Below are 26,888 nucleotides of genomic sequence, written 5' to 3'. Positions count from 1 at the left end.
TGTAAAATAAACAAAACTGAATAAAAATGTCACATAATTTTCTTTAAAGGCAATGTAAAGTGCCTATTGATTTAGTCTTTATTTCAAAGAAGCACTTTTTAAACTCAGTCTCACTGAGCTCAATTCAGAAATCTTTTTTTTTTTCTTCTCCCTGCACATATTCCTATTACATATGCAACCAGTGAGGAACCAGTTTGGGGAACCAGAGTTTTAAAATTAACCTTTAAGGAGCTGGCTGGCTGGTTAACCCTCCCCCCCCCCACACTCTGTTCTGGTTTGCCTATTCTCTTGGTTTTCTAAGAAGACAAATGAGTAAGGGTTCTCCTAGATTAATCACAAGCCTTAAAAGTATATTGAGTGTACTTCAGTTTTGTAGGTTGTGGTATTGTGGTAGCCTTAAGGAGTCGCTAATAGCTCTCATCATTTTGCAAATATACAGAGGTTCTCAATTTTAGCAGTTTCTCATGCATGCTGAAGTAAATGATTATCTTTGTTAGGGAAGAAAGCCTAAATCCAAAAAATATGTATTTCCTGGGAATAACTGCTGTAGGAATTACTAATTTCTAGCAAAAACAGTCCATATTTTTCAGATGTCTTCAATGTCTTTTAGGTCCGTCAAAATAATAATGACATGCAGATAAAAGCAGACTGGGTCAGTGCTAAATGGAGTTGTTCAAAAAGTTTTTCTGGAGACTTCAAACGTCGGTATGAACTTTATACAAAAAAAAAAAAAATCAAAACCAGTCTACCCATGGTTTGCTATGAAAATAAATCCTTGCACATTACCAAAGTCTACTCCATATCACTCCTTGCTTTGGCTATCATATATCGTAATCCTGTCTGTGTTTGCTTACTCTGATTCTATTTGATCCTTCTATGTTGTCCTTTCCCAACTGTCCATTCAGCTGCTATATCCAAACATCTGTAACTGAGGGCACACAGGAGTTGTTCACAGGCAGTCATTGTATGTTATGGTACCGATTCCCTACAGTTGTGGGTACTTCTAATAAAGAATCATTTCTCTTTATATTTAAGTATGTTGCACTCTTAAAAATTGAAGTGACTATTAAAATTTATCCATGTGTAACTGAAGGTATATGAGAACAGTGTTCTGTTTTCCAAATGAGTTCAATGGGACATGAAGTTGTAAAATCTGAGGGCGGTTGTTTTGGAGTATTTTTGGATACAGTCTAGAGAGATATTCAAATTGATTAAGGAAATAACTTTTCTATGTTAAGCAGACACCTGATTACATCCTGAAAATGAGCAAGGTATTGCATAGGTGGATTATGTGCCTTTTAGAGTAGAGGGTTCAGTATCCTAATCCCTGGAACACTCCAGCCTCATTCAATTCTGCTGCAATACAGTACCTTCTCCAGCAGATTGTAGAGTACATAATATTAATTAAAGTAGTTTTCATACAAAGCAACGTGTGAAAAGGGAGTCTGGTATACTTATTTCACCTCTTTGTAGAGGTTTTTTTTTTTATGGTATATCATTCTTTGAGCAGTTATTTGAGCTGTTGTTGTTAGGTGCTTGTTTCAGAGATCCTGCTTATTTTTACTGCAATACAAATGTTACATTTCTCTTGCTTCTTGTCTATTGCTCTTTCCCCCTTTTGGACCTTCTAGGTAGTAGTTTAATTCAGTTGGAACTTGCTTCTTGCTATGCAATGTGCTTTACAAGTATATAGAATGACACTAGGCTAGATTTTCAAAGCTATTTGTGGCAGTGGGATTTTCAGAAGAACTTAAGACTTAAATCCTGCAATGAATACCTAAACATTATTGACTAGGTTTTGTATGTCTGCTAGCATTGGAAAAATCTGATCCATGGATTGTACCCCATCAATTTCTAAATCTCGTAAAATACGGTGTAACATAAATTTAAATTAAAAACAAACAAAAAAAAACCACCCACACCTACCTTTCACCGGTCCCTTCTTTCCCCCCTTCTGCTTCTTGACTACCAGGATGGCAGTGCTGGATGTCTTCACCCTCTAGTAAATTCAAGCTCAGCTGTGTGTTTTCACCGCCTGTTGGACAGTTATTTTTGTTGCCTTTCTGCCATGAATGATTGGTCTTGCTTGCCTAGGACCAGGCACTGGAATAACCATCTGCTGCTGTTATTAGCCATCATCTGCTTTTTTTGCACAATGAGATTCAAACTGGGCCCAGATGCAAATGTTGGATCTGGTGAGAAATTGAGTGGGGGGGAGGGGGGGTGAAGCTGCTGTGTCAGTTACTTTCTGGGAGTTTGACACCCCTTTGCATGGGGCTTAGTGTAGGTACTTGCAAGCTTGGGAGCAGCCTAAAGCAGCCAGTGCTGCCTCTGGTGCTGTGGCAGCAGCTGTGTCTGCAGTCTCCTACCCTGCCTGACATCCTCCAGTCTGTGCTCTGCGCATTGTCCCCATCTGAATGCACTGTCATTGCCAGAGAGCCATATCTCATAGGGAAGTGCTGGCCTACAAGAGAAATTTCCTAAAAATTGTTTTGGCTTTAATGATCACAGTGGTGCTGGTTTACTCCTGTCTTGCCTCCACTACCCAAATTAATGTTGGCTTTGCACATTGTTGGTGCTTCTGCTTTTGTCTGCAGTTCAATTTGAGTAAATGTTCTTTTGAAATTACTTTCATTCTTTGCAGCATGCATTGGTGCAAGTAATTCTGCATCCATATGACTGCTGCTATGGTCTGGCCTTTTGGACCATCAACGTCCAGCAAGAAAACCCAGAACAGGGAACTGATGTGAGTCACAACTCTTCTGATTCCCTGTGCAGTCACTCAGGCACATGCCAGTACAAAACAAAGGAACATGTGGGAATATGAATGGATAGAAAGGGTGGATCAGACACAGAAGGGGCAGAATCAGCTTTGGTATCAATTAAAACTGCATGTGGAACTACAGTCAAAGTTTCCCAAGTGACATTAGCATTATAAAAAGATAATGGAGGCAGATTTCCAGCTTGCTAAGTGCACACTTCATAATAACTATAAAAATGACATTATAATTTCTGGAGCTGGCAGACAAATCTGGGAGAGGTCATACATTGATCTGGGCAGCTATAGCAGGGAAATTGGGCCTTAAGGAGAAGAAAACATACAATAAGAACAAGAAGTACAAGGGAAAATATGCATTTCTTTCTCTTGTGATCTCTTTTCCTTTACAAGCAAGAAGAACCAGTCTTAAATAAGTGTCTGTGTGTTAATTCAGCGCTATAGCAGGCTTTTCATAAAGCTGTCACCCACAGCTTCCCACAAAATGGGCATCCAAACTCTGAGAGCTTCTGAAACTAACAGAGGTTCCCCTTGGCTTATATCCCATCTGCCTCTGCTTGCCTTTGCTCCCACAGATGCGCAGAATAAAGCTGGCAGGGGATTCTTTTAACAGACTCTGTGTTCTTGAATCTAACCCCAATGGACTTCTGTCTCACTTTCTAACAGCCAAATACAAGCTCTACCTACCTAGCAAAGGCTGGATTAATAACTGAACTTTTCCTTGTGACAGGTCAGGTTGCTTAAGAACAACTTTATCAGTCATAGTAGCAAAAGGTGGATAGGCTTGTCAAGCTGAACTGGAGGCATGGTGACCTGACTGATACTTGTAAGCCTGCTATTTTATGTCAGCAGGCCAAATTTACATAGTCTCAGCTAGCCTAGAGTGGATGCCATGCAGAATTTTTGGCTGGGTGCCTGCTGTAACTGCTTTAGAGCTGTGGTTGGTATACAACAAAGTAGAAGTCTTCCCTTTCGTGCGGAGGCTTGCTGAGCCATGGATGTAGCAGGAAGAGAATGTGTGTTTTAGTCACAGCACCAACACAGTGGGGAAAGCCCATGTGCCACTGTCCTCTATGACTTTCTCTTTGGCCATTGCTCAAAAATAGCCTTGGCCAAGAACCTTCTGTGCCATCACTGACACCTCCCAAATCAGGAAGATGATCTAGTTCTTTCTGTTCTGTGGGAGCTGTATGTCTTCTGTAGCAGCAGATAAGAGATACAGATGTCCTAAATGTAACCTTCCTTAACCAGAATCCACAGGTGAGCTAGCGATGTTTGCAGAATGATCAGTCTTTGCTTTTCTTAGGACTCTAGGAACTGCATGGAGCAGATGTGGAGCCGACAAAGGCAGTGATGAAGTCAGTGATTAACACAGCCTAGGCTGTATTAACTCCACATTGTATGTTTTGATCATAGATGGGCTCGGGGCAAGCAGTTTTAGAAACAAAGGGTGTATAAAATCTAGTAAACGCTGGTTTTCAGAGCACATGCTTCCTGGCTGTAAAAAAGAGGTATGGCAGCAGCTTTCTGTTGCTGCACAAAAAATTCTGCAACTACTCTGGCAGCCCACAAAGACAAACAGTGGATGAGGCATGAGATGATCTGGGCTATGGGATAGCAAGTCAGGGGCTTGTGCTGGCAAAAAAAAAAAGAAAAGAAAAGAGAAGAAATCAGTACTGTATGACCATTAGCAATCTGATATTTAACAGGCTTAAATCTGTTACTGCAGATGATCTGGTTGTACAGAGATCCAGCATTACTGTCAAATTACAACCTAAACCTTTTTATAATGGTTTCCTTTTTAGATCGCAGTGTTCTTGTTTGAAAGCTAAAAAGTGAAGTATTTCCTGACTAGTAAATTAGACTGTATAATTAGTGCTGAATGCTTAAATCTGTTTCTGCACAGAGGAATGTTTCTCCTTCAAACTGGGAAGACTCCAGTGAAAATTTACAGGTATGCTTTTGCCATTTGAGTGCTTCCTATGAGGAGGTGTCTCCTTGTTCTTCCCCAGCAGTTATGGCAGCTGAAGTGGAGAAGAAAGGTGAAAGAGACGGTGAAAATAAAACTTAACAAGTGGCAGGTTAAAAACAGAAGATGTTTCTTCACAATGAATAGTTAAGCTGTGAAATTTCAGGATGTCTTGGCTGTTAAAAGTTGCCATAAGTTCAGGGAGTTTTGTGAACAAATTAATGGAAGAAAAATCCATCACAGGTTATTAATATAAAAACAGCACATCTCTCTCAAGTACTCCCTGAATTGCTAAAGATTGGGAGAGTATTATGGAAAAGTACCAGTCCGTGCTTGCCCAACTTTTATACTTTTCATTGGGTATCCTCTGCTGGCCACTCTCTGGGACAAGATACTAGCTACTACAAGATACTGATCCAGTATGGCCATTGTTATAACTATGTTTATAATCTTTGGAGCAAAATTGGAAAGAAAAGTTCATATAATGCATATAATAGTAGCAGCAAGCTCTTGAAAGAACTGAAGTGATACATAATCTGTTTGCTTTCAGATCTGTGAAGCCTAAAATCAATAGAAATTTTACTGCAATTCATGTATACCGCTGTTCCATGAAAGCCACACAATAAAATGGATTGATCAATAAAATGTTGACGTGTAAACAGTGGAAGTGGTAAATGTGATTGCTGGAATTGAATGAGTAATCTAGTTTTCATTAATAACATTTGGTTATATATAAATAAAATTATCTTTAGCTTGCTTTAAGCTAATGTCTTGAAATGACATTGTCGTTAGGATTCTTTTAAGGAGTAAACTAGAATAAATAAATTTTCTTCCATTTAGAATTTTGGATATTTATTCCTAAGCAAAGTAATTTGTTTTTATTTATGAGAATCTGCATTAATTTTGTTTTTTGGACAGTCTGAAATAACTTCCAAAACAGCACAGGACTCTTATCAGTCTTTGTCAGACCTGTAGTCATTTTTAACTTCTACTATAATCCCTTCAAATCTGTAGAGCTGCAAAAACCTGTGGGTTTTCCTTCTGTTTTTTTGGAAGGCTTGTCTAATGTTTTTTGTAATTCATCTTTTTTTAGTTCAGTAACATAACTACAAAAAGCTCATTAAAGTTTTGACTTTCTTAGTCTGCTATAGAAATCAGGTAATTTTTTAGGTTTCTCCATTGAATATCAATTGAACCTGTTATCTCAAGAAAAACACAGGCTCCAAGAACCTACTATAATTTCTAAAGCATTGGGCATTGTGGATGCAAATAATAAGAACATTCATGAGTAAATATGTATGATGAAAAATGCTCATTTCAGGACAAAGTCAATCCCTTAGTTGTTGGACGAAAGAAATTTCTTCTCTTAGCAGATTGTACAGCGAATTGTCTAATTAAGCTTTTTACAGCTCTTTCTGTAACATATGGGACTGGCTGCTATCAGGTTCTGATCCAGGAAAATGGTTTTGTGTAGCATGCAGAAGGAGGTAAATAAAACAGAGGAACATAATTTCTGTAGGTCTTCGACAGCTTTTAAACTCATTCTGGTGCTATGTCCACAGCATCTTCCTCAGAGAAGATATCTGGGATTCTACCATAAGGTCAGCACCAGCCTGATCCCTTCTGATTATGTAAATCTTGATCTTGGCAAGCATGGTGATGGCACTTCTCAGTGTCATCGAGGATAACTTTGTTGCTCAGTACCTGAGAGCTTGTTTTGTCTCTTAAGTGAAACGTCTTGGATTCTTTCTTGACTTGATGCAGTCGTTTTCATCCAGAAACTGTTGTGCCACATCTTTATCTTTTGCTGTATCAGGTAGCCATCTATATAGGTCAAACATTTGATCGAGTTAATACTGTTTCAGATCATCACATTTGACTGAGATTGTATCTTCACATTGTACTGGATACATTTAAACAGCTTGAAGTCTGCCTTCTCTTGGCTTTTAGCACAGCTGTAGGCTGATGTCCAAGGAGAAGTCATGCTCTTTAATGCAAAATCGTGGAAGTTACTGTTAAATTATAGCATTGGGGAGGAAGAAAATTTTTAGAAGACTTTGTCTGAAGGAGGAGTAATTTTGATCATATAGGCTGCTTAGTGAGGTGTGATATGCTGTAGTCTGTGTGCTAAACCAATAAAACAAACCATTTCTGGCTTTCTACAATGGTATTACATTAATGTAAAATACAAACACACTGCAAACTGGTTAACCTTGGTTAGTACAAATGCAATTGAATTTGTTGTAGCACAGATGCTCTTTTATTGTTGTGACATGTTTCTGTATGAACAGAGAGTTTTTTGTTTTCACACATAATAAAAAATTGAAATAGTGGATGCAATAGTGAATGTTCCAATGGAAACAAGATGTAAGAATTTGATGCCTTGAATGTTGTGGTTTAGATTCTAAAGAATGGGATTTATATTCAATTTTGCAGTTTAAGAAAGACATGTAACAGACAAATCTAGCAGAACTTTCAAGAAAAATGAGTGTGTGTGTTTTCCTTAATATGCTTTGTGCATAAGAGCTGAAACACATGCAAGGCAGGATTGAACAAAACACTCTATATTCCCAAACTTAGCTGTGAAGAGAACAGAAGTGGAAGAAAAATTAGTTCTGTCATAGAACATCCGATTTCTTTACATGTAGCTCAGATTTTTAACATAAATACTAGCTTTAAAGCACATTGTAACATACATTTTTTCTTAAGTTTAGGAAAGTTTAGATGTCAGAAAAATGATGGGAAAGTAGTAATATCAATTTTTTTATGCTTCAGGAGGACTAGTCTGAGCAACTGGTTTGGTAATTTGATGGGAAAAGCTCAATTTTCTGTGTCATTGATCTTGGAAATTATATTCTAGCAATGAAATTAGGAAAAATAATGCACTGTAAGGAACTTGATGTCTGTGTGAATTAGAGTAATATTACTTCACTCTTCTGGACATCAGAAATGTCATAACTGGTGAAAAGAGTCAATTACATTCTATTGTTTAGATTTTCTCCTGCTACTTGGATGGCTTTAAGTCATTTCAAAGTCATAAAACCAAAAATATGCCTCAGAAAAGTTTAACTCTGTGGTGGGGTTATGTTCTGCTTGAGTTTGGATGACTAACAGAAAGAATTAAAGCATATATAGGTACACACTTATACAGCAGCTACTGGCAGGTACAGGTGTGCATGCTCGCAATTACATAGTGAATACTTGTTTGACCTCCTGTGTTCCAAACAGTGAATGAGAATTAGGCTCTCACTGAATTATTTAAAATAAATAAACAAAAATCCTTGTGACAGTACTGAGTAAGAGGTGGTACAGCAATGTTCCAGACAGGTTTTTCTGTCAGCTTGAATTCCTTCCTTGCTGTCTCTCTGTTTCTGAAGGAAACTTCCTTGTCCTCGCTAGAGTATTGCATTGACAAGTAGTATAGATGCATAGTAACTGAGAAAGTTTCGAGCAAATAAAAATCACCTTAAGAGACTTTTAAGGTCTCAGTCATTTCTTAGAAATAAAAGATGTCAGAATAAGGAATGGTCATACAGGACAGCCATAATTCACCTTCCTGTGTGTGCCTTTTATTAATGTGTCCTTCAGCTTAAATGAAAGCACGCTTGTTTGGCCTTATTTAGCATATGTGGCGGTGCTGTATGCATGGTGAAGATTTTGTAGTGTCCTTTCTCATTTGCATTTTCTTCCTTTCACCCACTGATTCCTGCAAACTGTTTCCCCTTGTTTCTTGCATTTTTCTTGCTCTTGGCAATCCAGCAGGGCTGGTTACACCTGCTGCTTCTCCTCGATCTTATCTGGGTGCTAGCAGGGGTAGGGAGAGCATGGGAGAAATGGCATAACTGTTGTTACTGTCTTCTGGGTCTTGCTTCGGAGTGACTCCTGAAAGTTCAGAGCGATCATGGAAAAAGTCCTACTAACCATCAAACACGGTTAGTTTTTGTACGATTCCAGTGTCTGTGCAGTCACTTCATGGGGAAGTTTCAAGCAGGTAGCTGGAGCGCTAACGAGCCTCTACTGAGCATGTGCAGTGTGATTTCCACTTTTGTATCATGGAGCCTGTAAACTTTACTTTGATGCAGTTTCGATGTCACATGGGTCAGATTTTGCAAAATAAGGGACTCTAGTAACTTGTATTTCTCTTCACTCCTTGTCTTGCATACTGGAGGTCAATAACAGTGTTCTATAAAGAGCAGCAGTCATTAGTATTGCCTCAGCGTCTGCATCAGTCACCAGGTACGATAATTTTTTTTAATAGGAGAAGTGATTCGAACTCATCTTTGTTTTTTGAAAATAAGCTCTGTTCTCTCTGTTTCTCTCTTTGACTTGTCTTTTATCTTGAAACCAAAAAATGTTATCATACAACAACATTGAGTTTCATCATCATTACTCTAGAGTCAAGAATAATCTTCGTAAATGCACACTGTGACACGCTATAATTAAATTTTGTTACCCATCGCCTTTATGTAAATGATTAAGCAATCTGTGCACAGTGGGAAGAACAACACTACTTCAGGAGAGGTGTTTTGGCAAAAGCTAAAAATACTTCTTCAAGTTACATGTTTAATCACAGAATTGTGAAAATTAATGTTAGATTAGATCCAATATATCTTCTTCTATTTCCCTGCCAGAGTCAGAATTTTGCCAGTGGATATATTAAATATTTTATCAGAGCTGTTGCAGTTGCAATTCTGCTAATTTTCTGGCATACGTAAGGTGAAAGTGATAATTCTTGTAACTATGGTTACTTGAATGACTAGTCCTTAGCAATGAGTATTATTGAGATTCTGGGAACTTAGCACTTTGACAAACAGAAGGCGTATCTGCAACTAGAAATAGTTAAACAGTTCCTAAAGTTGTCTCTCAGAAATGTCACAAAACACTTGTGAAATACTGTGTAGCCTGTGTGTTTTGCTGTGGGAGTCTGTCTCATTTTAGACACACCATGATCTCCTGGATTCTGTGTTTAGACCTTACATGAATGTGGTGCTTTGAAGTAGTGCTGACCAGTTAAATTACCGCTTTGTTAAAAGTAAATGGATTTTTTCATTCAGCTGAAAAAAATCAAGGTATCTTTGAAAGATCAGTGAGGTCATATTGTCTTTTGGCTTTGCTGAGAACAAAACCAGCATGTAAGAACGCTTCCAGGAAACAATAAAAGTACGTGCGTGTTCGTTTCTAGTCCGGTACTTTTGTGAACATTGTTTGCCATCTTTCTCCACCAGTTAAACATGCTTTCCTCACCTACCATTTGAATAGTGTAGAAACAAATAGTTCTTTAATGTAGGCAGAGCATATTTTACGAACTTTCGTACCATAGTTATTTATGAAAAATTGTAATGCCCCAAGTAGACGCATACTCTGTCAGTCTTGAAAGTGTAGTTTGTCTAAGTGGAAATAGGGAATTTTGAATACATTTAATGTTCCTTGAATGGTACGTAATATTCTTTTCTGTGCTTTCAGTTATTTGGATAATAAGAATAGAGAAATTATGGTAAATGTTGGTCAGTTTATTCAAAATTGTTGCAACCTGGAGACTATCAGCAGTCTACAGATAGAAGGCTGGTCCTGTAAATATTGTAATTATCAGCCAGGAGTCAGTGGTATAGGATACTGTAATTATTGCTCAACACTGACAGTTCAAAATGTAGCATGATGTTTTGGAAGACTGTACATTGAAAATCTAGCATTATTTGTTTGATCATATTGTTAATTAAAAGAATATATTGCTGTTCATAAAAATAATATTTTTTGTGTTGAAATGCATTGACTTCAGATATATTTGTTATTTCTGAGAAATGTAGGAGTATATTCTTGGAAAGGGGTGGAGCAATGCTAATGATGTACAGCCTGATTGCAGTTGACCTACCTTGAGTAGTATATATATTTTTGAGATCCACCATCTAGGCCTGTTGTATATTTACAAGATACAGCTACAGCAGGATACTGCCAACTGATTCTCTTTCATATGAAAAAGCTTCCTCAAGCTGAGGAACTCCTGCTTTAGGCATATCTTAAAGAGTTTTTAAATATATGAGGATTTTTTCAGATGTTGCTACGTAGGATTCGATCTTGAGCAGCCCTGCATTGCCAGCCTCTGCTGTTTCTGCTTTCTCTGGATAGGCCTTGACAGGCCAATGAGTTTCATTTTCAATTGTATCAACTTAATGCTGCTGAAAATCGCATTAACATTTAAAGCTTTTAGCTGGCCAGGTTTTAACAAAAGCTCTCCAGAGGGTCCTCCTTAGGCAACAGGCAGTTTCAAACCTGTTTACCTGATTCTTAACAAGGCTTTTAAATTGTGTTAAGATGAGCAAACATAGTAGGCAAATACATCCTGGACTCGGTTAACGCAGGGTGTCAAGGCAGGTTGCACCCTATTTAGGTTGCTTGATCAAGTTTCCTGTAGTTTCTCTGTAGCCATTTGCGTTGCCATCTTCATTCCTGCTGCTTTTCCTGGCAGTGTTCTCCAGTACTGGTTTTCTCCATCCTCAGTTTTTCTAAGCAGATCAATCTGACAGGAACCAACCAATTTCTTTGGACTTTTTGCTCCAAACAGGGTCACGTTGCTTATTCCATCCTTCCCTTATTCTGAAAATCTTTGCCTTATAACTCTTGGTGGTTGTTTCACTGGGTACTTCTCATCTGTTGGAACTGATTTTGGAGGTGACACGCATTCATCTTTAACTGAATTGAACTGAATTGGTCTTTGTTTATCTTACGGTTAAACAAAACAAGATGTGTTTGAGGTCTTTTTTGCAAAGAGGCTGCCATGCAGGCTGACGCACTGAGTATGATGTGTGTGTGAGAGGAAGGAGAAATGAGTCAGAGGAGCGTTACATTATGTGAATGGGGTTCTCTCGCTGCCAGCATGCGAGAAATCAGCCTGTTTAAGAATAGTGACAGTCTTCAGTCTGTATTTTTTAGTTTTTCACTGACATTAACTGTTCCATGAGTCATCAGCTGCTTGTAGTTCTCTATGCAAGGGCTGATGTTTTTCTTTTGCTTTTGCTTCTAGTGCTTGTGTCCAGGGCTTGATGAGAGAGTGCTGTTACCAGCATTTACCTGTTGTAGAGCAGTCACATTCATTGAACTAACAATATTTTATGCACTGTATCAAAAGTGTTCTGAGATGTTTTAGTAGGTAGAATAGTCTGTAGTGAGCTTTTTGTACTAAAACAGTGTGCTTGAGATTGTTTCACTTTTTAGTAAGATATGACAATATAAAAATGCCAGAACGATAAGGCGTTTCTGCATTTAGCCTGACTTAATCTAATAAAATGTTAAATGTTTCTTTTTGTGCTTCATCACCTTCTGATCTAGATAGAGGAGGTCTTCTGGTAGTATGTCAACATTACACTAGATACAGGTGTTTAATGTTATTTAAAATTCACTAGTCTACTTAAGCTCATGACTGAAGAGCTAGCCCTAAAAGTGTTCTGCTGTATTTTATGACTGGAGTCTATAAAGATCAGAGGAGAATATAAGCCTTGTATCAGTACCTAAGGTACAGCAAATTAAATCAGACTCTTATGGCTTTGACAGAATATTGCACTGGGAAGAAATCCAAAGTCTGTTCTTGACTTCTGGGAACTTTGAGGGTTTTGTTGTTGTTGCTTTTTAAATAATTTTCTGAAGACATCGTGCCCTGAAATGAATATGAAATGATCTGCAATTACCAGTGAGACTGTTGTTTGACTGCTGTAAGTTATAGGACAATAACTACTTTTGTTCCGTTTTACTGAGTTGCTGCTCCCTTAGAATAAAGTATTATAAAAAAGAAAACCACCCAAAAAAACCTTTTAAGTTATGCCACTGGATGTATTTATTTATTTATTTGACTATCCCAGGCATCCTGTTTTCATCTGACTATTACAGTGTATTTTTGATTTGGCTGTTCTTGGTAGACCAGTATCTTGCATCATCTTTGATATATTTGTGTACCTACCTCACTGTGGATTTATTATGTTTCATTTAGATGATGATGAATGTAAGTGCTGTAGACAACAGCATCAAAATTAAGAATTTTTTTTTCATAAAGTGATAATTGCTTCTAGTCTCTACTACATCTGAGCTTATTGGATCACTGCAAGTGTAAGAGTTCAAAGAAAACCAGAGTCATGCATCAAAACCTTTTTTTCTCCACAAAATGGAGTGGAAAGCAGGAAAAAGAAGAGTGTCTGAAAGAAAATGTTCCATCTGGATCAAAGTATTTAAAATCTGTCTGAGTGAGTAAGCTTAAGTCCTCAAATTACTGAGTTTAGCAATATCTTTAAGCCTTCTACTTGTGGGTATATATGGCAGCACAGAAGGATAGTAACATAAGTCACTAAATTCACTATTCCATAAACATATAAATAAGGAAATAATTAATTTTTCCACTACCCTACACTATATTTTATTCAAGTCAACACTCAGCATTATTGCCACTTTTCAACCCTGATATTTAACAAAGAGAAACTTTATAGTCATATTCACTCTTCGGGGGGTGAGACGCATTATATTTGCATATAATTCTCTACACTGATATATCAGTGTTTTGGGGTGTATACATTGAATTTGACAATGTGAAGTTCCATTCAGAAGGCTTAAAGTGGAAGAAATGCTTTCATTGTTTCATGTTGACAACTTCAGAACTTTTGGCACAAACCTTAAGAGTATTTCAAAAAGTCAGTTGTATTAGTAAAAAAACAAACAAACAAAAAAACAACCCCCCCCCCCACACACACACTTTCTCCGTAAGTTGATTCTCAGGCCTTGCTGGTTCATTTCTTGTACAAAACTTCCAGAAATATACCTCCAGAAGCAAATATCCAGCATGGAAAAATTTTGTCCAATAATTAAAATTTGGCAAATCTTAAATCTTTACTGTAAGTATGTAAAAGTTTGCCAAAACCTGACATTTCCTACTATATCTTAATTATAGACATCTCTGCCAGAGGTACATAAAGTAGGTATGTGTTCATTTGAATGTTTTATTTTTAGTTTTGTCCTCTTGGTCAAGTTAGCAATTTGTTGGCACAGTACTGCTCTTTACTTTGGAGAGAGGGGAGGGGGAAAGGGAGGAAAAGGAGAAATAGCCAGAGCTTTTTCTTCTCTGTTTGAGAGAAGACCTGGTATTCTCAGAATTCTTGCGCCTAACTTTTGACATGCTTTTGTTTCCATCTCACTAATGAGCATTATAATTATTGACATCATGATGTTACTCTCCTTCTAAGTATACTAAATTAATAGGCTTTTTCCTAAAATATGAAGCTGTTCATGATTCCCTTCTGCAATGAACTATGATTTATAATGCAGGACAGTACAGACTCTGTATAAATATTTTATAAACTCACCTTCTGAAAATGAACTGTTGTAACTGCAGTGTCCAAAAAAATAAAATAGTTATCTTCTGAGCTCACTGTGCTTAAAACAGAATAAACTTTGAGAAAGCAATCTTCTATTTTATACTTTTAGCAAAAGTGAGGTGCTTTCAGAAAAAAAGTTGTTTTGATATCTTTTTTCATTATTCTTTTTGTGTAGGCAATTCATTATCAAATAATTCTTTGCAAGGGTATAAGAAACCATATAACATACAATAGTTTTAGTCAATATATATTCTATTTTGAATGTATTGAGATTGAATTGTGAGGGGGCTATGAAAAGTTTTGCTTCTTTGAGCTCAGCTCACTCCTTATTCCACAGTACTGTTCTTCTAATTTACATGCAAAAAATTTTCCTGTCAAATAAGAAATATTCTTTTTTAACTTGCAAATTTTATTCAAACTTTTATGGCTAAACTGTTAAATAACAGTGTTCCATTGTAAAATAACAGTTGCAAATGATCAGATCTGCTGATGATCTTTGCTAATTATATAATGGATTTGTTAATGCAAGAAATACCTGGCATTTTCTTCACAAAAATACTCGAGTATTTTTTACTGCTTTTGGTAGATTTACCCAATAGTACTATGTAGTACAGTATGTCTCCCTTCCTTTTCCTCATCCTCCCCCCTGTAGAATGGTTGCTTTAGAACCACACGCTGGTTCTAGGCTTGGTGAGAAATTCTACTTCAGTATTACAGCAATTCAAATGTAAATTTAAAGAGGTGTGTCATTTCCTGAGAAATTGTGTATTCAATATATAGTTATTAAATGAACATTAGAAGTAAGACTTTTCAAAAATACTTGTCTGGTTCCACTGGTCCCGTATTTTGTCATTTATAAATTTCTAGCAAGCACCTTGCCAATATTTTGAAGGAGGAAATCCTTCTAAAATCCTACAAAGCCATTACATTGTCCTCCAAACTCACTTCTGTCATGATGCCTGTGGAAAAAAATCAATAGTAATTAGGCAGCAGGTGTGGTGTAACCGCTGCCAAAATCTCACTGTTACCTTGATCTACCCATGTCTTTTTGTATCCACCCTTTTTTCATCTTATACTTGGTCTTTAAGCACTTCATGAGAGTGGCCATCACTTTATTAAATATATATAGAGCTGTGATATCGAAATGCTGCTTTTAGCAGTGTTGCTAATAAGTCAATAGAATTTTTGCTGTTTATTGCTGAAGTAGAGGAGTGTGATGCCACTGAGTTTTGTTAGGCTTTAAGGTGATTTGTATTAACAGTATTTTGGTTTTAAGTTTAAAGTGGAACTTTTATTTGCAAACAGTAGAATAGTAAAGACAGTTTCTAATTTTCAACACGTAAGATAGTTAATATTTTGAATTCTGAAATAATATAGGGAATAATTATCAAACCATTGCATTTAGTTTTTCCTATATTCTTTGCTGTTAAAGGTTATGATATTTTCTTTATGAAACCCTTTTTTTTAATCACAGAATTTGAAAATTCAGTGGGTGGGTCTGTCCGCTAAAGAGATACCTTCTCTTGTCCTGTAAAATTCTTTTCAAGTCTCATTTTGCTGAGATGAAATAGTTGAAAATTACCATTTTCATGTTGTCATTTTTGTTACACAATGACTTTTTGTAATACGCTACATTAAAAAATAGCCTAAGAATTTTTTAATGCTGAGTTTACACAAACACCAAAGTAAGAACAGTGACATCAACACTACACACTAGCAATAGTAGCCCGGGAGCTGCTGAAACAGCTTTAACAACCTTTTATTTGGTCCATGGAAGCTGTCCAAGTCCCTGCGGTGGTGGAGTGCCAGGACCTTACAGGGCCCCCCTTCCCTGCCACCCTTTTCCACCTTTCGGGAGGAAATATATCTGTCACAGGCCTTTCACCTTCAAAAGCGTGAAACGAGAGAGGTTGAAAGAGTGAGCCAGATTTCCTTTTTCTGAGTCACTGCTGGGATCCAGCATTGGCCTGTTACCTTACTGGCCTCCCACAGCACATAAAGGACTGGAAGCTCTGAATGGGGTTGGGACAGAGTAGGCCCCTTTCTGCTGTTTTCATTCATCATCAGATCATGTCTTTTCCTCCTTCTCCTTGGTCAACTAGGTCAACTAGATCAACTAAAGATTACAAATGGGCAGATCCTGAATATTTCACAGCAGGACACTCATGTCCCGTGGCATCTTGAGAGGGCTAAGAGCTGCCAGATCTTGGTTTCCTCTGGGCTTCCAAGCATGCTGGGAGCCAGCTGCTATTGCCAGTTAACAGTGTGTCTCCCCCATGTCTTTCTGTATTTCTGCTGGCATGTTTGATGTCTGATTCAGAAAAGAAAACTACAGTGTGGCCCACCACCTTTCCGTAGCATAAGAGGCTAATGCCTGTCATAGTGGGAAAGATGAAGACCTTGTGGATGCTGTGTAAAGGTGACGGGCATTATTACCATTTATAGGATCATGTATTTTACATAGGGAATTGTTTTCTGGACTAGTTTTGAGCCTGTCACTTCTCTCCTTGCATTCTTTCAGAGGTTTCACATCAAACATAAGCTGTTTGTCTTCATTTGAAAGACTTTCATGGACTACCCCCATTCTGTCATCTTTCATTTTCTTTTGAGAATGCGATGATGATAGTTACATAAGCCATTTGTTAAATTTTCAAGCTTTGTCATACCTTTATGCTGATTCTTGTGTTTGGGAGAGTTCCACTTGTGTCTATTCAAAGCCACATTGTCGTTCTTTTTCATGATCTTTCTTAAAACTCTCCCTTTCCTTTGACTGTGAAAATCTTGCGATTTGGTCAGTGGTCCTGTTATGCAGACCAGTGTTTTACAGTTTTTCATCATTTACCTGTCTGTCTTTATCATATCTGAATCATATATAATCCTTTATCTTACACATAGACTATAAGCTTTTTTACGGAAGCAGATCTCACTGTTTTGTGCAGTAACTTATACAGTACATGCTGTATATTTCTAAAATTCCCAATGTTATGATAGTGCACATAAGAGTCTGAGTAACATACCTATGTCTTTTATATTATTCATTCTTTTCTGTGGAATTCTTGCCCTAGACAAATACTTTGCTTCTGGTTTTAGTAGAATCTAAAAGTTCAGGGGGCTGTTCCTGTTAACAAAAGATTTTATTATTTAAAATTAACTAGGAGATTATTAGCTTTTTAAATGTGTATATAATACACACATACAGATATACATACACACATATACACATACAAAGTGTTGCTAGCTGTAATTTTGCATTCAGTAGTATATTGTCATTGTATTTCTTATATTTAATTTGTGTTTGGAAATCCATTTGAAGAGCTTAACACCACTGGGCCTAATATTGGATATATTTTGAAAGAAGACAAAAAATATGCCCTAACCCTGAGAGTTTAAGCTCGGAAGAGGGTGCAGCAGGAGGAACAGGAATGATTCTGAATAGGCTGTAGCAGTGCACTTGTACTTGCTGTCTGTCAAGTCACCTTTTGAAACTGTCTTCCAGAGCACATTCCGTAAAATGCAAGCTGATGATGACTAGTCATTTATAAAGCTCCGATTTTTGCAGAGTTGCCAAAAAGTTGTGTGTTGCACACTTGTGTATTATTGTTTCCCTACTTTCTCAATCCTTTCCAAACCAGTTTTTGTCTCACTTTCCTGTAACATTTGACTTTTTAGATTTGAGCATTTGGGTACTAGGAGATTTACTCAATGTCTAGCATGAAGCTCAGTGTAGGCACTACCACAGCATTAAATGTTTAACAATGATAACAAAGTGAATAGATTTTTAGCAGATAAAATTTAGTCCTATGCAAGAGGCTTTTTGATACAGTATTTTCTTCAAGTAAATTTTAAAAATATTTTTGTGTATAAAATATTTATCAAAAAATACTGGATATCAGCTTTTTAAATTACTCATTAATGTTTTAGTCTCTTTACTGACACTGGGATTGCTCTTTCAACAGAGGAGTTGATGTGCTACCATCTAATGTATCTATACTTCATCAAAAAATAAATAAAGCTTGTTTGGTGTGCAATAGAATTAATGACATTTACTTAAGCAATTTCTGCAATATCTTCACTGCAAAAATTTGAGCCTTTTAAGTTCTACAGAACTGCACAGAGCCTCACTTCTCCCGTGCATTCCCAGACCCCTCCCTTAATACCTTCAGCTCTCCTCTTCCTCATGTTGCCAGTACCACCCTTTCTCTCAGATTCCCTGAGGGCACCATCTTTTCCTCTCACTCTCAGCTCCCTCTCTCATCCCTGCCCAGATCCGTATAATGTTCCAGGTCTGGGCAGGAGGCAGCCTGTTCTGCAGCTGGCACAAGCTAAAATGCAAGCTAATGCGTGAGCTAATTTGCAGAAATACGTGCATGGCAATTGACGCTATTACCTTGAAATTGCAAATGATGGAAGAAGTTTCTGTGCTTTTTTGCTCATTAGGGGCACTGATGGAATCCTCATTACTGATTTTCCTTAAGTTTATAGGAACGTGATATCTTTGAGACATTTCATCTGTTGTCTTGAGAACTATTGGTGGTAGATAGGGATTGATGGATAATGTAATTGTATAAACCTATCTCGTTAACAAACTTGACAGAAAATCAAGTTATTTGATTCTTTCAAATTCTTTCAAGTTATTCTTACAAGTTATATTTGAGGTCGTAGCTGTTGAAGATACTATGCTTTATTTATTTTGTTTTTATGTAGAGGCTAATATGAACTGCTGGTTGACTGTAAAGGGTTGGGCTTTTGTTGTTGTTGTAGTCTTTCATTAAAGCCTAAAACTCTATCCAATATGTAGAGTAATGCAGCTGTTGTTACATCTGAAACACATTAATCTGTAGCACAGTGAGCTGTGCCATGGTCATGTGAATATACAGTGGCTTTCTTGAAGAATATATCATAGTATCTATATGCTTACATTTTAAAATATAAGGATGACTAAAAGATATAAAATGCTGCAGAATCAATAGTTTAATTGAAGAATCTGGGCTTTGGTTTGTCTATGTAAGTAAAAATATTAAGGGTGTGCGCTTACTTTTGGATGAGTACCTGCTTCTTTATTCTTATGAGAAACTTTTGGCTCATTAGTCTGTTGCCGGTTAGATAACTCTGGTCACAGAGGAGAGCATGGACAACATGTTTAGCCAGTGTCTTAGTTTTCTCACACAGTGGCATCAAAAGGTAGGACACAGCAACTCCAAAATAAGGATTGCCTCACCAAAGTTTTGAAGGCAGAGGGCATAAAAATACAAGCCACCAAAGGCCACTGCTCTCCTAGTACTGCTCAGACTGAGAAGTGTGCTCTGGTGATATTAGGACCAAAGTGGTGTTTCCCCTCCACTGAATGAGGAGATGGTGAAAGACCCCAGCCAGTGGGATCTCCTGCAGAATGGGATCTTCTGAGCAGAGCTGTAGCAAGACTGGGATGCAAAGTTAAAGGTGTGCAAGTATACCCAATCCTGCTGGTTGTTACTCTTGCTATTAAAAGGACATGTAAGTTCACACTAGTAGCAGAAAGGAGCTCATAAGAGGAACACACTGTGGGAACAGAATTGTGTCATTGTAGTTCTTTCTTGGATGTTTAGGAAACTTTCTGCTGTTTTGACTGAACTTCCTCTGATTTGTGCTGATTCCTTCTGTGCTCATCCTTTCCTTTCCCTTTCCTCACAGTCCTATCAGCATATCTTCATTCTGTTCTTGCCCTCTCACTTTCTTCTCTCCCCTTTCTCTCTGTTTTTTGTTTTTCCTTGTTCAGTTTTCCTTCCATTTATCTTACCCCCTTTTTATGCCTCTCACTCTCAAATAACTAAGGTGTAAAAAGCTACTCTGCCCTGTTCATCAGCTTGTATATTTGTCTTTCCTCCTCCTCTCAATCTGACTTGAATAGAGTGAGCACTCTAAATAGACTGTATTGAAATAGCTCAGAGTAGTCAAACTTCTGAATATAGGACCCATCTTTCAAACTGGACTGTAATTAAGGGTCAGTTGTTTCAATATTTCCCGAAACTAAGCCATCTCTGTATTTCTCCATATCTCATATTCCCAGACAGGATCCAAAACCCATCATGTTTCTTACTCCTCCAACACCCCCAGCTCTGTGTTTTTATTCCCACATCCACATCCTGATTCCTTTGGATATTCTGCAACTCTAGACCCCTTTGATTCCTCCATTCTTCTGTCTGTGACAGTCTCCGCTCCCCAGTAATTGTTTTGGCAAGCAACTGTAAAAATGAAAGTTTGAGATAGGCCCTATGAGAGCAAGTAGGATATGAGGTACTGGGTGCATAGCAGCTCCTGCCCTGCCTGACTGTGTGTGCCCAGCATAAGTAGTTTTCAGTTTCCTAACCTGCTGTGTCTGGCATATTTGGATGCCAGTGTGCTGCAAGAGGAGGATCTGGCATGTAGCAGTCTGGATGGGGTGACTCATGCACAACAGAGACCTCCGAGAAAGTTCACTGTGCTTCCAGCTGCAGCCACATGCTGAGTCCCCTTTTTCTCTGTGGCATAAATGAGTGTGTGCTCTGCAGGGCCTGATAAGCTTCTCTTGTCCTATCTCGTGAGCTGATGCTCCATCTGCCTGGTCTTTGTGTGGCTTGAGCTGCTGGTCCCCTACATGAGGTGAAGGTGAGAGGCTGGGGAGCACAGCTGCAGGCAAGATGCATTTGAAGTACTTGCAAGGTGCAATTTATTAGTGCCAGTGTAATGCCTGACACTATGTGGGCCCATTCATTATTGATCTCTAAGTGTCACTCTAGAAGTGACATTGGCTGTTTTAAAGTCTACTTAGCAGAACTGTAAAATGGGGCTGTGATAAATCCCACCTTCATGTGCACTGGTCTTGCTGGCACAAAAAAGTGCTATTTACACCCACTTGCACATGCATAGGTGGCAAGCACATTTCTTCATGATATTCTGTGAGCAAAAACATTGATGTCCACTTTCTTGCATATTTATGAAGAATTTTACCCCTTGGTTTAATGATTTTGCTTTAGTTTTACTATGTTTTGAAATCACTTCTGATTTCGAATTCTTATTCACAGAAATTCAGCGTTCATCTTTGTCTTCCATTACAGATGGATATTGGCTGTCTTTTCTAGTTTCTGTAATAGAACAATTTGCATCGAAAGAGTGTATGTTGCAAAAATATTTGTACAGGAAGGTGGCACAATTTAACAAGGAAATAATCTGTAAAGAATTGGGAATTTGTGTGTATTTACCTGTAAGGACTTCAGCAATTCGTGATAGAGTATACAGGCCCTAAATACTTCTTCACGTGTGTGCTTACTGTGCTGTAACTCTGGGTGAGTTCACCTAGGAAAGAGTTTTACAGAATAACTGAGATACTGTTTGTCTTTTTAGGCAGTGAAGCATGTTACAGAATCTTTCAACAAGCGGATGAAGGGGAAAGGAAAAAGTGCCATTGCTAACTAGGATAGCAACATGGGAAATACAACCACCAAATTCCGCAAAGCTCTTATAAACGGAGATGAAAATCTGGCCTGCCAAATATATGAGAGCAACCCTCAACTAAAAGAAACTCTTGACCCAAATACTTCCTATGGAGAAACCTACCAGCACAATACTCCGCTGCATTATGCTGCTAGGCATGGAATGAACCGCATCCTCGGGTAAGTATCAGCTGGGGTTTTGTTTGTATATGAATAGCTGATCGAAGAAATGCAAGAGGTTTAGCTAACCTATAAATACCTTATATGTGTGTGTGTGTATATATGTATGTGTGTGTTACAGACACAGAATCTGTAATATTTCCAAATACTAATAGAAAATATGCAAATTAGCTTATAATCACAGATTGGTATAACAATCTTTATTTTCAATATTTTTGTTCCCTCCTCATAACATTAATCTTGGACTGTTTTACCATGCTTCCTGATGTCTTCTATCATCTCTAGTTCTTGGAAAATAATGACTCTTCCACCGTTCTTGATGTGTTTTCATGTTTTAAAATAACCTGTAGGTAACACTATATCTAATGTATTCCACAGTGATTTTATCTATTTCCAGATGGCACAACAATGTTCTTGTGTTACTCAGGCAGCTTTAGTTTTTCCATTTTGGGTAATAATAGTGAACATGAATATCATGATAATGAATGAATTTATTATTGCTACATAGGAAAAGTAAGGGAATGCGTTACCTGCAATAAAAGTTTACAAAGTCTACATGTATGGCAGTTCATAATGTTAGCTACTTCCAGTCTTCTGTGTTTTTGTCAGTGCTCTACAATCAATTAAAGATTAACCTTATGCAATCAGACATCTCGTTGATATGTTATCCATGTCCAGAGATTATGGGTACAAGCTGTTCTGGTCCAGTAATTCTTGAAATTAGTTCTGAGTACACATTGCTAAACCTCTTCTTCAGTGGGTAATGAGTTAGAGAGAATTTCATAAATATCATCTTACTTATATTAGGACTCAGGATAGAAATATTTACTGAAGGAGAATACTCTCTTTGTGTATTACTGTTAATATTGTTTAAATATTTATGTTTACATCTGCTGATAGGCCTGTGGTGTTCATTAGGTTTGTTTTGTTTGACATATGCTGAAACTTTATTAGCCATCAGGCCTACCACCACAGATTTTTTTTTCTCAGTGTTTAGATTCATCCAACTAATGATTTTTATACTTCATAATTTTTCATCTGAATTGATTTTGCTATGCATTTCCCCCATGAATTATATATTTCTATTTTTAATTGATGTTTTTGTTTCACCGTTGTATTAATTACTTTTTTATTTCTTAACATATCAGAACTTTTCCTCCTTTCTTTATAGTTGAATTATAGGAAATTTTAAAATAAACCTAATTTAAAATAACATCCAGTTTTTGTTACATTTTTCTGCATAATTGTTTTCTCTGAGATTGACAGCTTACCTCTTTCAGTCTAGGAAAATTTAGCCTTTTGGAAGATCAAGGATACATTTAGAACCTGACATCTTATTACTAGCTGCATGGAACCTTCAGTATCTAAGTCTCACAGGACAACTTAGTTTTATTTTGTGCACATTACAAATGGATGGTCAAAAGAATCATTCATTCTTTTTTCTAGTTGAGTCAAAGATTTGTAATAACTTTTCCACTAGTGAGTATAGTCAGCATACCATTACTTGCTAGAGTCCATTAATGAAAACCTGAACTTTTGGAGTTGTTAATACTGCTAGGAATAATTTGCTGAGTGTTTTTTTTTTTTTTTTTTTTTTTTTACTACTTTCTTTTCTGCTCTCTGTAAGGCTCTTGTTTAAAACTCATCTCTTAGACATATTACACAAAACAGCCTTTTTAGCTAAAAGTAGTAAGGGTGAATAAATATAGCACTTACTGCCTGCCTACTTGCAAAGAAAGAGCAGACGTGATTTCCAGTTGAGTATCATCTTTATGATGGGAGTCCTGGATATTGAAGAGATTAAATAAATTGGACATTAAAATGAATATTTTGATGAGGTATAGGAGCTGAAAATAAATGAATTTTAATCTGGTTGTATTTTGAGAGAGATTTACAAGGATGGGATGTCCATAATGCTACAATAATGCATCTTTACATCTTCATGAAACACCTGTTTTAAATATTTGGGAATCTGTAGCTATACTAATTTGTAATTCAACCTCTAAACACTATTTTGTATACCATATCATTTAATGTTACTTTATAGGCTGATATTTGTAATATTGTAGGTGGATATGAACTGGTCGGCATTTTACGATTCATTGTGTGGAATTTTCTGAAAATGGAGTAGTTTGCTGTGTAGTTGCCAAAGCACCCTTTGTTGAATAACAGAATATTTCAATACAGATGTTCAGAACGTAGCTATCTGGCAGTGCTGTTCACATATACTAAAATAAAGAGACAAACTCCCTTTTATCTGATGTATGGCTAGTGGTGACTTCTAAGATAAAGTAAAAGCACAGGGACTGAGTTTGCAATTAAAGGGGGTTGGGGACAACCCAGTATAGTGATCTCAGCAGTGAAGAAACAGGTGACAGAAGAAGCTGGAGGAAAGGCTGAAGGGTCATGAAGCAAAACTCCTAATCTAGACAAACTTTATGTGATCCAGCATGAAGTCTGCTGGCAGAAACTGAAGATGACAATAATTTCTGAATTGCACGGTTGTTTTACAGCAGGTCAGCAATCTGACTCATCTGGGTGCTCTGCTTTTGATCCAGCATTTAGAGTCCAGAAACTGAATTTAGTATGTAATCAAATCTAGTATTCAGTATGTATTCTTACTTTCTTTTCCCTTCACAAGATTCAGCAAGAATGTTTTAAAATATTAGAATTGTTTCTATTTTAATTTTTCATGAGTATCATATAAAGCTTTGTTCTTATATTAAAAATTTTGAAATCGAAATTTGGAAAATAGACTAGCATTCAATTTTGATGGTAATTTATAACGTTTGTTTGGTATACAACCCAAATTAAAGTGTACCTGACAGATCAGTTTATTTTACAGGCGCCTTTAATGTTTAAAAAAGAAAAAACAACAAACACCCATAGTTGCGGCTAATAAACACAAACAAGAATTTTAAAAGGGCTGGTTGCATATGAGCAGGTGGCTGGTCAGTATGTTTGTGTGGCCATGCCCTGCGCCCGATCCCTTCAGTCTGCCTTGTCTTCTTTTTAGACTCCATTTCTAACTATTTTCCTGGGTGAGGAGACTCTTCTAGAGTAGTGTGCACGTGTGCGTATGGAGGGCTCGGTGCCAGCGCCTGGCATGGGACCGCGGGTCGCAGGGGCCTGTGTGTCTGCAGTGCCAGCAACTGGAGCAAGTGAGGGTCTAGGTGCCAGCAGCTGGAGCGGGGACGTGGGACATGGGGGTCGGTGCACGCAGGCACGTGATGTCCGTAGGTATGTCAGTGTGTAGTCACTAGTGAGCAGCAAGCTGCACTAGCCAGTGAGTGTTTCTGTCCATGTTGCTCTGTGTGGCCGGCGGTGCGTGGGTGTACATGCTGTGTACGGGTGTGCGTGCCTGTTGAAACACTGAGCCTTGCTACTGGCTTGTCCTGGGGACATGGAGCTGCTGCAGCCTTTCCTCTGTCAGCCTACTGCATTTGGCAACCCCTAGCAGTTTGAGGCCTCTTATTAAAAATAAAAAGGAACAAAGAGGACATATACGCCTTAAAATCTCTCTAGAAAGCAGAAGGTTACTTTCCATTTTGGAAGCAAAGGACTAAACAATTCAAGTTTTCTTTATTGGACTATATTATAAATACTGTGGGAACAGTTTGAGTGCCATTTACTCACTGATTTTCTATTATGGTCTCCAGACATCTGCTGTTGGTACTTAAATTCAGCATCAACTTTCAAAGCAGTTTGCCTTGGTTGTTAATAACTCTGGTTCAGAAATGTCATCTCTGTGTTACAAAGCTATATTGGTTTTACAGTTCAGATTGTGGTATTGCAAGGTAATACCTAGGTAGCCTTTAGTAGATGGTAGGTAAGACTTCTGAAGTAATGATAAAAAGTACACAGCACTTGCAAAAACAAAAAGCAATAAAAGGCACTTTATGAGAACTGAGAGCTTTGTAAATGAGAGCTTTGTAAAACTTAATAGATTGTGTCCCACTATTAACATTTATCACGATTCCCTATGAACGAAGTCTCGATAGGAGCTTCATGTTCAAGAGGGTAGTTTTAATTTCATTTGGTAAGTGGATTTAAATATTACAGAGAAACACAGGGGATTTGTTTTCTTTAGAAAATTCAGTCTTCAAATGAGCAAGTACCTCTGAGGTCCTCAGGGTTTTTTTCCCCCTAATTTGAAGATAATAATACATTTGAGACCATATGACTGATCAGTTCAAAAGAATTGCTATAAATTTGGGAAGTTATCCACAATGGTCTGGCTATTGCTGAACTACCACTAAAATAAGACAACAGAATAGATTTTTTCTGAGGGTCATTGGGATGGAGTGGCTGGAAATCATGAGGAAACTACTTGTGGTTGAAAGGAAAAAATCTTCTTAGATAATTTTGCAATATATGTTGCGCCATAACTTTCAGTGTTGTAGTTCTTCTGGAAAGCTTTTTGAATAGGGGTGGATGAAGAGCGAGTCGAGAGCTTATGGGTAAGGATTAAAGGGCAGGCTAGCATGGGTGACACTGTGGTGGGTGTTTACTACAGGCCACCTGATCAGGAAGAGGAAGTCGATGAGGCCTTCTACAGACAGCTGGAAGTAGCCTCACGATCCCAGGCCCTGGTTCTCATGGGGGACTTCAACCACCCCGATATCTGCTGGAAAGACAACACAGCTAGGCACAAACAGTCCTGGAGATTCCTGCAGAGCATTGGTGACAACTTCTTGACCCAGGTGGTGGAGGGGCCAACAAGGAGAGGTGTGCTGCTGGACCTCGTACTAACAAACAAAGAAGGACTGGTGGAAGATGTGAAGGTCGGGGGCTGCCTTGGCTGCAGTGACCATGAGATGGTGGAGTTCAGGATCCTGTGAGGAGGCAGCAGGGCACTAAGCAGGATCGCAGCCCTGGACTTCAGGAGAGCAAACTTTGGCCTCTTCAGGGACCTACTTGGAGGAATCCCATGGGTTAGGGCCCTAGAAGGAAGGGAGGTCCAAGAGAGCTGGTTAATATTCAAACATCACTTCCTCCAGGCTCAAGAGCGGTGCGTCCCTATGAGTAGGAAGTCAAGCAAAGGAGGCAGGAGACCTGCATGGATGAGCAAGGAGCTCCTGGCAAAACTCAACCAGAAGAAGGAAGTCTACAGAAAGTGGAAAGGGGGACAGGCCACTTGGGAGGAATATAGGAACGTTGTCAGA

The 26,888-nt window shown here is 37.9% G+C and overlaps 1 protein-coding gene across 5 annotated transcripts in view; it reads left to right on the top strand.

The window, feature by feature from the left end:
- Nucleotides 1-26,888, top strand: part of ANKIB1 (ankyrin repeat and IBR domain containing 1) — a 113,289-nt gene that overhangs the window by 11,339 nt on the left and 75,062 nt on the right. For 4 of the 5 annotated variants that reach the window (XM_067291706.1, XM_067291707.1, XM_067291704.1 and 1 more), the window contains exon 2: nucleotides 21,455-21,723. In XM_067291706.1, the coding sequence (XP_067147807.1) occupies nucleotides 21,536-21,723 (188 nt within the window). In that variant the 5' untranslated portion in view covers nucleotides 21,455-21,535. Of the gene's footprint in view, nucleotides 1-19,507; nucleotides 19,535-21,454; nucleotides 21,724-26,888 lie in introns of those variants that run through there. The other variant, XM_013941588.2, reaches the window with a different exon arrangement.

The sequence above is a fragment of the Apteryx mantelli genome, chromosome 2 (genome assembly GCF_036417845.1).
Source record: "Apteryx mantelli isolate bAptMan1 chromosome 2, bAptMan1.hap1, whole genome shotgun sequence".
In the NCBI taxonomy this organism is placed as follows: domain Eukaryota; kingdom Metazoa; phylum Chordata; class Aves; order Apterygiformes; family Apterygidae; genus Apteryx; species Apteryx mantelli.
This window is presented reverse-complemented; position numbering and strand designations above follow the sequence as displayed.